General features: G+C 39.8%; 1 protein-coding gene across 3 annotated transcripts in view; it reads left to right on the top strand.

Moving 5' to 3' along the window:
- Positions 1–13,904, top strand: part of ENAH (ENAH actin regulator) — an 87,745-nt gene extending 73,841 nt beyond the window's left edge. For 2 of the 3 annotated variants that reach the window (XM_083858391.1, XM_083858390.1), the window contains 9 exons: positions 1,605–1,912; positions 2,165–2,301; positions 2,683–2,737; positions 3,038–3,086; positions 5,140–5,206; positions 7,610–7,672; positions 11,029–11,107; positions 12,322–12,379; positions 13,177–13,904. In XM_083858391.1, the coding sequence (XP_083714517.1) occupies positions 1,605–1,912; positions 2,165–2,301; positions 2,683–2,737; positions 3,038–3,086; positions 5,140–5,206; positions 7,610–7,672; positions 11,029–11,107; positions 12,322–12,379; positions 13,177–13,214 (854 nt within the window). In that variant the 3' untranslated portion in view covers positions 13,215–13,904. The remainder of the gene's footprint in view (positions 1–1,604; positions 1,913–2,164; positions 2,302–2,682; positions 2,738–3,037; positions 3,087–5,139; positions 5,207–7,609; positions 7,673–11,028; positions 11,108–12,321; positions 12,380–13,176) is intronic. The other variant, XM_083858392.1, reaches the window with a different exon arrangement.
- The last annotated feature ends 463 nt before the right edge of the window (positions 13,905–14,367 follow it).

Raw genomic sequence — 14,367 nt, 5'->3', positions numbered from 1 at the left:
GTCATGAGTAAAATTTTAATTTCTTCCAAACTCACCTTTTGAGTACAGCGTTTGTCAAATTCTTGCTTGGTAAACCCTGCACTGTTGGTTTATTTGGAAAGTGGTGTTACCAGGCAGGATCATTAGTTTCCTAATGGCAGCCAACATAGAAGAGCCTATGTGTGGCTTTGGACATGTAAATGACCTTTAGTGAGGAATAATTCGAATTTAGGAGGTAGTGTGTGACACCTACGGCACTTCTTTCTGGCCAGTGGTTGTATTTTGATATATGGCTGTGTGCACATACATATATATGTGTGTATTTAGATATAGAGAGACAGGTCTTTCTGCAGTATTTTACCAGTGTAGCTAAGACAACTTCAGACAAAAAGTTTGATTAAGCAGGTGACAGCCTAAATGAGCATTCCACCAATATGGTAGAAATGCATTTTACATGGTAATACATGTCTTTGTTAACCTGAATCCTGCTTTTGTATTGATATAACAGATTTAAGTTGATTAAATAGATGTAGGTCTTTGCAGAGAGCTCTGCAGTAGCTGTAAAGGTGTGGGCAGAGGGGCTCCTGGGGGATGAGCAGCCTGGCACAAGCCATGCAGAATGGACCCTGTTTATATCCTCCTGTCTGAAATGAAGGTCTGTGCTGCTTTGGGATGGAGTGGAAATAGAGTGAATGGCCTCACTTCTGCTATGGAATAAAAGTGTGTACTTGGGCAGTGAGTGATGCCAAGAGGGTTTAACAGGCTTCTGAATTTCTGCAGTGGTTAGCAGAATAGGAAACCAGGAAAACTCATATGTGAAATTCCTGCCTTTAGAGATTAAGGTAGTTGTGCAGCACTTTTCCTGCCTTATGGCAGTTTGGGTGAGACTGAGGTAGGATCTGTGGAGGTGTGGAGCTGTTATCCAAGTCAAAATTTCTTAAACTCTTCCTATAATAATAATAAAGTCATCATCAGAATATTCTTTATATTCTTTTTTCAAAGGATACTTTGTATTTGGCTAACAATGTGAATTTAATGAAGTAAAAGAATAATAGATAAAAAATAGAAGAGCTTCTTCCCATCAGCTTGAAATATGTGTCTTCTAACTCACTAATTAGTGTTTGTATTAAATTATAAAAGTTGATTGTTGGAATTATTTTTAAAGGAAAGATTTACATACAGCTTAGAAACTAGCATTGGCACTGGAACAGTTCAAGGGTTCAGATGTTTGGGTGATGTGTTAGTGCTTGTTAATACAATGAGATACTGTTTAGCACCATGTGAGCACACCCTGTTGTTCCTCCTGCTACGAAGCTCATTCTTCACTTGACTTTCTGCCTATTTCCTGGTGTGAAGTTGTTCTTGGTTGCAGCACAGAACCTGACTGGAGGGGTTTCATGTAAATATCTCTGGAACTGTCTGATCTCTCACAGCATACTGTGTAATATTTTCAGTACATTGAATAAGAATGCTTTTCTCCTGCTGAAATTCAGTGTTTTCTTGCCCAGTACCTTACCAGTTCTAATGTCTCATACACTGAGCAAAAGAACCACCATTTCAATGGAAGTAAGACCTTTGTTTTCTAAATCCTTAATGTCTTCTGTTTGTTTTCTCTCTGACACTAGGTGCTGTCCAAGGACCACCTGCACCTCCTCCTCCACCTCCCCTGCCCCCTGGCCCAGCTCAGTCTTCAGTAGCAGCCCCACCTCCTCCTGGCCCTCCACCACCTCCTCCACTCCCACCTTCGGGGCCTCCGCCGCCGCCACCGCCGCCTCCTCCCCTGCCCAGCCAAGGTCCTCCCGTTCCCCTGCCACCTCCTGCTCCCCCCCTCCCGGCCTCGGGCTTTTCTGCGGGATTCGTGTCCGAGGATAATCGCCCTTTAACTGGACTAGCAGCTGCACTTGCTGGAGCCAAACTTAGGAAAGTCTCACGGGTAAATATAACTCTGGTTTCTTTTTCCCATTCCTGTCCCTGGTTCTAACCTTTGGTCAAGGTTAACAGCAATATCAAGACATTTGGGGTAGGCTTAATTCATTAAGAAAAAAGCATTGCAGGATGTGCTGCAAGCCCATCCCATTCTTTATGCAGTTGTGCCTCTGGCATGTGAACTTTGCTGGTTTCATGAAGTCAGGTCTCATGAAGCAGACTTCAGATGTCATCTGCTGTCTTTTTGTGCACTCTGAAGGGTGAAGACTCCTCCAGTTCGAGTGGAGGAGGAGGAGGCTCTGCTTCATCCAAAACAGACGGTGGCCGTGGAAATGGACCCCTTCCCTTGGGAGGCAGTGGGTTGATGGAAGAAATGAGCGCCCTGCTGGCCAGGAGGTGAGGAGCTGTTCCTGCTCTGATCCAGCTGCTTATTTACCACACAGGTGGGATTTGGGGTGCCTGTGTGCAGTTGGCTGAGGATCAGATAGACAGCAGCTCATGGTTGCTTTGGGAAGCTGATCGTGTTTCATGAATAGCCATTTTTATTTGAGTGTAATCCAGTACTTCTGTGTAAGCCTTTGTGCAGCAGTAGAGGAAGGCATACAGACTTTAAATTGCACAGTTGCTTTGGCAGGAAGGCTTTGCCTTTGAAGGTGTTTTGAAAGTACTTCTTAAAACGCTAATTTTCATGAGGCTGTGTAAGTCTTTAATTGCAGTAAACAACATCCTTCATCTTAAAGCCATGATGAGCTTGGTAACTTCTGTCTCTGCTTACAGGAGAAGAATTGCTGAAAAGGGATCAACAGAACCAGAGCCGAAAGAAGATAAAGCTGTGAGTTGAGAAGTTTTATCTAATTCACATTAGTCAGTACAAGGATTATCAGAGAGATTCCAGTGGTGTACAAGAGGTTATTTATACTTTACTGTATTAATATACACACATGTAACCACTACATTGTGAAGTGCTTGCTCATTTTCTATATATAGTTGAACTGAACCATTTTAAATATATATAAAATCTGAAATATTTAAACAGTTGAGATTGACACTTTCAAATCTAACAGATTATAAAGATTTTTTTTTTCCTCCTTCCATCCTCTTTCTTTATTCCCTCTCTTTCCCTTTTAATCAGGAAGAATCAGAGTCTTCATCTTCTAAGGTTTCTTCAACAAGCACACCTGGTAAGTAGCTCAGGTTTGTGAACTCTGGGACTCTGTAATGCTAAAATCTAGTGACAAATCTCAGTCAGCTCTGCTGAATTTTGGAGTCTCCCTCTTCTCCCATGATTACAGCCTAGAGTTTTGCTGTAGAATGGGTCCTGGTTCAGATGATGGATAAAAAGAACATAAGTGAATAAAGAATGTAAGTGCAGAGTGATGAAATTGTTTGCCCATGATCCCTCTGCTGCAGAGGCAGTGTTTGGAGCTGCATATACAACACCTCTGCTGCAGTCAGTAAGGAAAACTTACACATTCTGCAGTTGGCCAAGAGGTATTGTCAGCATGCAAATGTATTCATATTGTAAATTATTGTCTCTCAACAGACACTCAAGACTTACTCTTCCTGTCCTTTAGCAGTACCTTGCTGTACCCTCAGTATCCCTGGCCACCTCTCAGTACCTACCTGCAAAAGTGGGGGGCTGGGCTGTATAACCCTGCAGTTTGCCATCCCAAAAAGCAGTGGAGGCAGAAGGGAACTAACTGGATAATGAATATACCAGCATTCAGTCTGTTCCAGCTTCCTGTGCTGATTGCTTGCCCATGTGTACACTTCTCCTCTAGATAATTCAAGCACTTGATGATGTGCAGGCCTTAATATTGAAAACCACTGCTGTAGTGTGAACAAAACCCAGGTGACACCTGACTGGGGAATAAAAAGGAGTGCTAGGAGTTCTGTGTTCAGATGGAAATAACTGGCAAACTTACTGTTGAGATACAGGCACTCATCTAGAGAAGCCAGACTGCAAGGAAATAAATGACATCACACCAATCAAGTTTTTCACACACACCTCACCCTCCCTTTTCTCTTCTTCTAAGAGAGTCTGCTTCATTCTGTTAAAGACATTCTGTTAAGCAGAAAGAACATTAGCCTTAGGAAAATGACTGCTTTTGGAACACTTCTGATAATATAGGCCCAAAAAGAAGGAAATTAAAACCAGTGGAAGTGGTTCCTTTAATTGGTGATGATAAGAAGCCTCGTCAAACCTGTTAAAAATGTCAAATGCATTCAGAATTTGACCATTCCCTTCCAGTTGAGAAGTTTTCTTCGTTTCTTGCTGTGAGATGCTCTGGTAATGCTGAGCCTCATCACTGGAGCATATCTTTAAAATGTTTTAAGAGGAATGCTTGGCAATGCTTGAGCAAACTGCAGCCATAGCAGAAGTTTCTCAATTTTGCAGATACAGCCAAAATCCTGCTAAAAAAACTCCTGTGGCTGGACAAATCCTGAAAACTGATATATATAATTAAGGTTTATTACTGGCATAAGTAGCCTGTGCTTGGCAGAGTTACAGACTATGCTGACAGACTTCTGCCATTTAGATACTCTCAGTATCCAGCTGCATCCCAGAGAATTTTCTGGTCAATATGAGACTCTGAAAGGGCCATTCTGCCTCTCTGCTTGCCCAGCAGACCTAACAATATGAAAGAAAGGGAGCAGACCAAACAAACTCAAAATCTGAAATGAAGACCGATAAGATCAGTGGCACACTGAAGTCCTGAGTAAGTAATGATAGCAAGTAATAACAATCCACACTACAGAAAGGCTGTTTCAACTTGTGCGGATGGTAAGGAATGAACCACCTTCTTTCTTGTTGCTGAAAGATATTCTAGTTGTCAAGTTGCATCACTGAAACTGGCACTGAATTAATTTTTTATCATTAACAGTTTAGGAAAACTCCTTTAGCTTAAAAACCTCTTCCTCACATATTTGAAGCTGATTGGTTCCAGAATTCCATGTTTCACAACTGAAGCAATCCAATACCTAAAGTATAGGCAGACCTTCTCCCAGCTGGATTAAGACTCAAATGGCATTTACAGTGTCTGGGAGACCAGTGAGACTTGAAGATGCTCTCACTTGATGCATTCACAGATGAATACAAGAAGAAGTAGCTTAATATGAAAAAGCTGAAGAAATGTAGTAAAAACACCAAGCATTTGCCAGGTGCTTGAAGTTTCCTCGCATAAATTACATGAATAGAAAAAGAGTTTTTAATCTCCTCACTCTGTTTTCCAGAACTAACAAGAAAGCCTTGGGAAAGGACAAATACAGTGAATGGAAGCAAGTCACCTGTTATTTCCAGGTACTCCCCTTTTGTACCAGCTGTCTTTTCCTTACATTTGTTCTTGTTGCACTTGCTGCTAAAGATATTGGACTAGAACAGTAAAGATCATCTTGATACTGTTAAAAGCAATATGTATTGGTTTAAAATTGCTGCTGTGAAACTGCTTTTAGCAGTTTTAAGTAGGAATGAAGAGTTACTTTTGGAGAATGCTAATAAGTGAAATTTTTGACAGTAAAATCAAAAATAGGACCCAAAAAAGTTTCTTTAACAATTGCTGGTGCATAACCTGAATTAATAAGGTGTATATTTGCCTACAGCAATGTTTAATTCTTTATTTTGAAGTCTGAAGTTTCCTGCAAGGTGCAGTTCACATATTCAGTAGTAAATCTAGACAACAGGTGTTCTTTTTATTTCTCTGCTTCTCATAGAATGCCTATGTGGATATTTAAGCCATCTTGGTAAGATTTGATTCTGTGCTATTTTCAGGAGCTCTCGTACCAATCTAAGAAAGTCCATCCTAAAGAAGTATAGAAATATTTTACATCCTTCAGTGCATCAACCAGGAGCTTTGGTAGGCAGGGAGTGTTTTGGTAGGCATTTTCAGTGAGTGAAATGTCTGCTTTAGCAATTTTTTGGAGGTATATTTAATTGTAGTTTACTTTAAGCAGAAAGCTTGTGGTTCATTTAGGATTCCTGTGTATTGTGTACACAGAGGGTAAAGGATCCTGACCCCCATAATCTTGGGAAAGTTACCAGAATTTCTTGAGAGAAAACAAAAGAACATGTTCAGCTTGAGAATGGTGTGTTTGAAATTACTTGAATTCTCCTTAAAATTTGGCTATTGGAAACAGCTGTAGAAGATTGGGTGATCACAGTATTAAAAATAACTGTTCTCTGAGTGGCCTCACTTGTAGTTGAGGTTGCCCTTGAGGTCTTCAGTTCTAAAATGCAGCACTAAACACTCTCAGTATCTTTGTCTGTCTTTTAGAATAAATCCAGGAGCTTGAGGTGTCTGCAGTCTTGGTTCTGGTTGCTTGCTTTGTTTTTTGTCAAGAAGCAGGTGCCGTTGGTAGTGAAGTTCTCTCTGCTACACTGTCAGTGTAACAAAATACTGCATCACCTTTGGCCTTGACTTTCCCCTGCCCTCTTCCCCCTCACCCCCCAGTAGGTCTGACCTGCTTTAACCAAGGTCTCTTGTGCTGATACCTTGATCTGCTTCAAAATGTGGCATTTAGGGGATTGTCACAGAAATAATTGGTATAAGGAATCCTGAAGAGCGTTTTAGAGTTCATATTTTGTAACACAGTTGCTGACCCGGCCCTTTGGCTGTAGATACTTTGCTCAAACTGCTTGTCCATAGGGTGAAGGGATTAATAAGTAGGTCAACTCTCAATATCAGACTCTTTTGGGGAGTCTGGAATGTTCTGAAGTCTTGACTCTACCTACCCCTACAGCAGTAGGTTTTTGTAAACTGTTCTATGCATCCTGTTTCAGTGATCTTTTTCCAACTAGTGAATTCAGAGGTTGCTGAGGTCTATTTAAAAGTGCTTTCTGACCTAGAGGAATACAGAGGATTTTTCAGATTTCTCTTAGCTGCATTTGGGCACTCTCTCCATCAAGCTTTTGTCTTCCTTCATCCAGTGGAAAATGTGGACAGAATTTAACTTGATGTGAACTTCCCTGGGTATATACTCTAAAAGTACTTCCAAAATAAGAATTCTGTGTTTATTTAATGTCAATATTCTTTTCAGTGCTGTCATAACCTGCTGGAAGGTGCCATAGCACACACTTTAGGCCTGCTGACACAATTTTCTAGTCAGTGTTGACGGCTTGCTCTGCCAGGATGAGGAAAATTTCATAGAGAAGGCGTTAGAAGAAATCTCTCTTGGATATCCTTGTATTTTTCTTAATTCTCTACATTTGCCAAGTCTCCCTCAGCAAGCAGCTTGTTAAACTAGATTTGTTTGAGTAAGTTAGTCAAGGGGAGCTGCTGTCTGAAACACTAATACCGTGTTTGCCAGGAGGGGATTTCTTTCCCCTGGTGGGGCTGGAGAGCCTGCTCCTGACCTCTGCAGGAGGGAGGATGAGAGTCACTTACAGGGATTAAGCAAAGCACACCTAAGAAGCTGGCAAGTCAGCAAAATTTCTTCTTTGGGGCTTCCACAGAGGTAGATGATGCAGTTGTTGTTATTCAGAATGAATGTTTTAAGTATTTTAAAAGAAGTCAGTGTCCTGTCTAAAGTCAAGCCTTTTCTTTGTGTAGCAAACAGAAAAGACTTAATCTGTGGGCTTTTAATATTTCCTGAAACGTGCAAGTAGAACTCTTGAATCTACTGAAACCCCATGGTGTTTAAGGTGCTAAAACTGAACAAAATTAAGACCTAATATAGCTTTTAAAGGTAGTGTTTCTCCCCCTAATAGACGGGAATCTCCATGGAAAAATCTGCTTGCTTCTGAAAACAGGTTCTATGATTCATTAAACAGGTATCATCCTGTTGGGATTTGAGACTTCCTAATAACCCCTTTGACCAGTTCAGGGTTGGGCTTTTTCTACATAGGTTGGTAATCACCACATGCACCACCAGATTCCTCCTCCACGTTTTGTTTGTCCAGTGGAGCCCACTTTTGGACTGGTTAAAAGCAGATGATGCCAAAGGCAAATTAAGATGTCTTAAGAACCAGGTATGAATTCATATAAAATACTGATTTTCTGGCAGTCTCCACCTGCAAAGGTACAAATTCCTGTTGAATATGCCAGGATTTAGTGGACCATTTGCAGTGTTTTAAGAAGCAGATTTTCAAAACTCTAAGTTTAGATACAGAGGAACTGGAATTAAGTTTCTAGTTGTGTTCTCACACCTGCTTTTTGATTAAAAACTTTTTAAACATAAATTAATGTTTCTATTTGGAACATATTCACAAGTTAATTAACAACATGTGTATTTTTTGCTGAAGATCTAAGTTTTACTCTCTAGTGGTCATAAAGTAGTGACACTGAAACCCTTCAGGTTTTGAGAGCTTTCCAGAGGTAAATGTGTTACAGAGCCCCTCAGAATTACTGAGTCAAATTCCAGCTTTGTTTTTCATGAAGGCACTCATTGTGGTGATTACTTAATCTTTTTGTATGAAAAGTTCCCCTTTTAGCTACTTATCTCGGGTGGTGTATTCTGCATGTTGGCATGAATAAAATCTTTCCTTTGCATGCTTGATTGAAGGTGTGTTAGGGACTGTCAGGGTTGCCTCACTGTCCTGTTAGGCAATGCTATGAAAAACCACACGGGAGAGCTCTTTAGCCACGTTGGGATCGAATGGCTGGGAAGTTTTTATTCACTAAATTTCAATAGTTACTGTTTTCCTAAATGACAACTGCATTCAGGCTGAAAAGGAAAAGAAATAGCATAATTTGGGGAGGAACACAGCTAGATTTTCCTAAAGTTAGAAATTATTTCACTATTCGAATTAAGAATGTCTTGCATTTTGGAAAGCAAAAAGAGAACAAACACATTGTTAAAATTGAGTGGCAGCATTCACAAAGAAGCTTTCCTGTGGAGCTTTTTAACAGACAGCAGCAGTAGATAGTTATGGTGGGTAAAACTGACTTCTTGTTCTAAAGATATGAAGAAAAAGAAAGTCAGTTTGTGTAGAGCTTTTCTTTGAAGTCATCTTATTATTACATTAAACTCATAAGTAATTAAAAAATATTAAAGTATACAATTGGTTGGGTTTTTCCATTAAGGCAGGCACTAGATGCCTGTTACCAGTTGCCAGGAGCTGCATTTAAGAGGATTTTTTTCAGTCATGTTGGATAAATGCTGTGTATGGGAACAGAACTATAATCAGTGGAAATTATCAGAAATTATATATGAACAATATGAAAAACTCAACTGTTCTGCCTGGAGTAAGTCAGGGCTCACAATTTCAGGTGTAAACTGCAAGTAACTCTTTAAATACCAGATCCCTGATGAAACAGCAATTACCAAAGATCTCAGCAGATTAATGTTTTTGAGCAAGGAATTCTTCCATACTGAACTAACCACTGTAACATATAAGGAGTTTTGTGAAAGATCCTAAACTGTGGTTTGCCTTCATAGCATTAGTGCACCCAGTAGGTTCTCTGGTGGTTGCAAGGTGAATTCTATTTTCCATCTTCTTTCACTATCAAGTTATTCAATATTTCATTTTCTGTCTTACCCGGGTGGATTGTGTGTTTAATTTTGGTGTGTTTCAAGCAATAGTAATTAGCAATTTCTGGGAACTTAGATTTAAACTGTGTGGACTTAAGTCTTTACAACTGTGACAATTGAGGTTTGCGATCCCAAGGGAAGAAAAGTATCAAACCAACATTTTGATGTGTGCACCCTTTTCTGTTGAGAGTCACATTTTGAGTGTTCTTCAGTTACCAAGTCAGAAAATAGTATTTTCAGGTTGTAAAAGTCAACAAGACAGTCCAGTGTGAGGTTCATTCAGCTCTTACTGAACAAAACCAGTGTAATAGGATAATTTCCCTATGGATGAACTCCTGTCTTGTAAAGGAAGATGCGTGAAAGCTCAAGGTAGTGATTTTTGTAAAACAAACAAAGAAATAAAGTCTTACTTTTGTTCCTGTCCACCTTCATTGCAGTGAATCAGTCTGCACCCTCATGTAACAAATGCAGAAAAATGCAGTGCTAAATGAATTCCTCCTATGTATGAATTTTGCAGGGACACACCGAGTGTAGGCCATGCTGTTTTGTTTAGAGATACTGCGTACAAGGGCAATGAAATAGGACCCAGTTTCTTCTACTTTATACTCTGCCCTCCTTAAAGTTAGCATACTGTGATAATTCTAAACATGGGTGGACCCTCTTGAGATGAATTGTCAGGAATTTTATCAACAGCTTCTTTTTGGCTTGAAGTTTTATAGGTAAGGGAGAGAGGAAGCTAGTCAAGATGTAAAATGTATTTAAGAACAGCTGAACATTCCTCCCTCTTTGGAGAACTCTTCTGGTATTCCTGCTGTGAACGTGAACATCCAGGCTCTTGCCTCTGCTCGTAGCTCTAGTGAGTCCATGAGTCTGAATTACCCCTTGAATGAAAGAGGGGATTAGGAAAGAGAAGTGGAAAGGCAGGAAACGCCCTTCTTTGGGAATGTGTGTTAAAAATGCAAGGTGATCTGGGTAAGCAAGTGTTTGACATCTAAAAGAGAGTATTTCATAAGCAAACATCAAACATGACATAGCCCAAGACATTAGAACTTCCTCTCAAGTATCACCTGATAAATCTTGCTGCTGTTACAGTACTTGCTTTCAGTAGCTTTAGAATGCTGGATGGAATAATTGAGGTTGCAAAGGAGTTGGATAACTTTGCTTGGGTCTGTCAACTGTTGAAAATCCCCCAGGGTGATTGCTCAGCATTCATACAGTCAGCATCAACATATAGTCATTAGTTAGTGGGAGTGCTTCCTTGGGAGAGCCTCTTTTGAATGAGCAAGCAGTTAAAAAAGGAAAGTACTTGACATTTGAAGGTATTCAGCTTTTCATGCCCACTATGAAGAAATCAGAAACCACTGACAGTGAAATCTGTCTCCTGCTTTGAAAGTTCTTGTTTTGAACTAATAACTCTTATGGTAATTAATATTTCCAGCGTGTGGAAAACATTCTTGGGTGTTGCTTTCTATTCTGTGTGGTATTTTGGGTCTGCTTGATTTTTCCCATCCTCCCACTCCCAACTTTTGTTTTCCCATTCTGATTTTTTCCTATGTTTTTGTTAGACAAATATCAGCAGTTTTGATGGGGGAGTCCTAGGTATCCTGTAATAATGAGCAACTAATAACTCTTGGATTTTGTGGTTTTGTGCTGCAGACCAAAATCTACACCAACGGGACAGCCCAGTGCCAACGGAGTACAGTCAGAAGGTCTAGATTATGACAGATTGAAGCAGGTATGTGTATAATGCTTTAAAAATGATTGCTATGTAAGTTGGAGGTAAAGACTTGCAGCTGTCTAATACCTACTTTTAATTGTCTTGTTAGCCAGTTCCAAAGTTAATGATTTAATAATTACTAGTCTTTTTGAGTTTTTTTTGCCCAAGGATGTGTCAGTATTCTTAGGAGCTGGAGCTGTAGGATGGTGGCCTAGACAGCCCTGTTAGTTTCTCACAAAATTCCTGCTTTGTTGACATTATAGATGAAACTGGGAAATCAATTTGCCTGGAAAACCTTTCCTTCTCTTCTCTGTACCCAAACAAGCAGCAAGGCCTTGGGGCAGCTCTAGCAGAACAACTATCACCATGTTTTAGTATCAGATGTGAGCACCTGTGGTCACAAGTTCGATGGTGGAAGGGCATCCAGGGAATGCTGTCTTTTGTGTAGCTGTCCAGCTCAAGAGCAGAGGAATCCTGTGGGAATCGTGGAGTGGGAGGTGAAGGATCTTCAAGTGGTGTTTGGATCAGTGGGTTCATCCCCAAGTGAGGAGGGAGATTCTGGTGCAGGCTGCAGCTCAGTGGGTATTTCTAGAGCCACTTTTACTTCAGTAGCAACTTCTAGTTGCTTCTAGACCATGTCCCTGTGTAGTGGTTGGGTTATGGATCAGTTCTGGTTGGTTCTGGATTGGGTCCTGCCTCAACAGGTAGTTCTAGAGTGGCTTCTGGTCTGGTGAGTCGTTCTGGAGGAGCTGAGAGGAAAGAATGGAAAAAGTAGTTATCAGGGACAGCACTTCACTCTGTTGCCTTCATTTCATCACATTCCACTGGGACTGGGACCTTGATACCCTGATTACCTTTTTCTTTTATTTTTTAAATTTTTTTTTCCCTTGGAATACTTCCTTGGCTTGTAGTATTAAGTGAGCTTCTTTGCATTCCACATTACATTTCACCTGTAGCAAAGCTTTTTCATTCTTATCCTTTCTCCTCTCATAAAATCTACAGGAATCATTTTGTGAGACTGTTTTTCCTGCCTTGTACCTGCACTAATAACATTCTAGGGATGCCTTAGGTCTTGAGGATTAACTTGGAAGCTGAGAGGTGTTTCTCAGAAGGGTTAAGGAATAATGGGAAGGATTGTAGTGGGAGAATTCTGGATTTTTCTCCACAGAAATTTACAAGTAGCAAAACTAATCTGTTTGCTAATCTGTTATTTGTGCTCTGACACATTTTAGGACATTTTAGATGAAATGAGGAAGGAGTTAACGAAATTAAAGGAAGAACTCATTGATGGTAAGTATTGCTCTGTTCACTGCTGCTGCTGGGTTTCAGAGTAGCTGCAGGTGCTTTAAAATGTAAATAAAATGTATTGGTAACCCGAGAGTGATTTATTGGTAAAAGTAGCTTTGCTCTTCATCTTGTGGCAAACCACTGGTGCCAGACCTGTTCCAACTGATGTGCTCCAGTGATTTGTCTCCTGGGGGTTTTGTTTTAGTAGAACATTGACACCAGTGTGTCTTTTAAGAGTGGTTGAAGTGATACTGTATTTGAGTGATTTGAAGTTATCCTTACTATCATGTGGTGCTAGGTGGGTTATTTTTAAATAATCCAGAGCTGCTGGGGTACATATTTCAAAACTAATAATATTCAGAGGAGAATTGTGCTTCCAGCTTTCAGTTGCCTCTTTGATCTGTAATATAAGTGTCAAAGAAAAGAATCCTCACAGTTTTCATTTTTATTTTAACAGAAGCTATTTTCCTGTGTAATCTTCTGTACTTGGGAGAAATCATTGAGAAAGCATAATCTTAAAGGTCCACGTGTCAGGAATTAAATAAAATTCTGCATACGATTTACTACTTTGGTGGAGGTGGGAACTAAAAATTAAGATTTTTGGCATCATTTTTACAGGAAGAGAAAAGGTAGTGCCTGGTTGATAATGCCACTTGTCTGAAGCCACATGGGGCTGCCTTAGGTGTTGGTTATTAATGTTGTGAGAGCAGGGTGAGCCTGCTCTGAGGGATCAGTTGCGTGTTCCAGCTCCCTGCCCTGACTTTATTTGATTTGCTGTCTCTGTCTCTCTCTCTCTGCAGCTATCAGGCAGGAACTCAGCAAGTCCAATACTGCATAGAAAGACTCGTACTAAGCCGATGTGACTCTTTAACTTGATATAAAACTGACTACGTTTTGTGAGCTGTTAGAAGAAAACGGAGACAGACAGACAGACACTTGGAAGGAGGGAGAAACAACCTATTCTGAAAAGCTTCAGACACATCACTCTGGTGATAAATGCTATTCCCCTCCTAGTTTGCAGCTTTTTTCTGACCTTTACAGCAGGGTGGAAAAGACTCTTAAAGTTACTGTAATGATTATGCAGAAATTCCTACATCTATCAGACAAGATCACAGTGCTTTGAAGTCTACTCATGTCAAGGTAAAATTGCACATGTTTCAGAATTTGTTGTTAAGACAAAAAAAAAAACAAAACAGGGAAAAGCTTGGGAAGGCTTTTCAGAGAGGTTTTCTTTGTTAATGAAGGAGTTAGCAAGTTATACTGTTGTACTTCAAATGTATCTCAGGTTTGTCTTCCTATCATATCTGATATTTCCATGAGTAATTTAAGAGATCAGATGTGTAGAGGTTCAGTTCACGAGACAAGGAAAAATTAGAGACGCGTGCTTTTAAAGGGCAATATTTTAAGTAAGGATGACCTAGACGGTGATGGCATATCAAGATTTTGGAATTTTATGATGGGAAGCCTCTCTAGTTAGCCTTCATGCAATTTTCTAGGAAAATTTAAAAAAAAAAAAAAAAAAAGCAAATACAGTCCAGAGTTTAAAGATGTAGATGCCTTCCTACATTGTTACGATGCTTTACCAAATCTAAGACTTCGACATAAAGCGAATCAGCAGTCAAATGTAAATCATTAGTATGTTGTAGATTTACAGTAGATTTTGGGGCTTTTTTTAGATTTATGCATGTGGACATTTTGTAATGTAACACGACACAGCCAGCTTTTTAATTAAAAGAAAAATTGCATGTCACAGAGTAGCCTTTTCATTTGTAAGGCTTAATTTATGCCCAGAAAGATGTGGGAAGAGGGAGGGGGAAGGTGACACATTTTTATTACTTTCTACACTTTTTCTTCATCTTACATGCATGTGTAATAATGAGGAAAACATGACTTTTATCAGTAACCATGTTAATGGAACCAGGTACTTGATCCTTTTGTATCTTTTTTCAGTTTTCTATTTGAAATTCAGTAATAACTTCCAGTAATGGTTC

The sequence above is a fragment of the Zosterops lateralis genome (assembly GCF_965231275.1).
Source record: "Zosterops lateralis genome assembly, chromosome: 3".
In the NCBI taxonomy this organism is placed as follows: domain Eukaryota; kingdom Metazoa; phylum Chordata; class Aves; order Passeriformes; family Zosteropidae; genus Zosterops; species Zosterops lateralis.
This window is presented reverse-complemented; position numbering and strand designations above follow the sequence as displayed.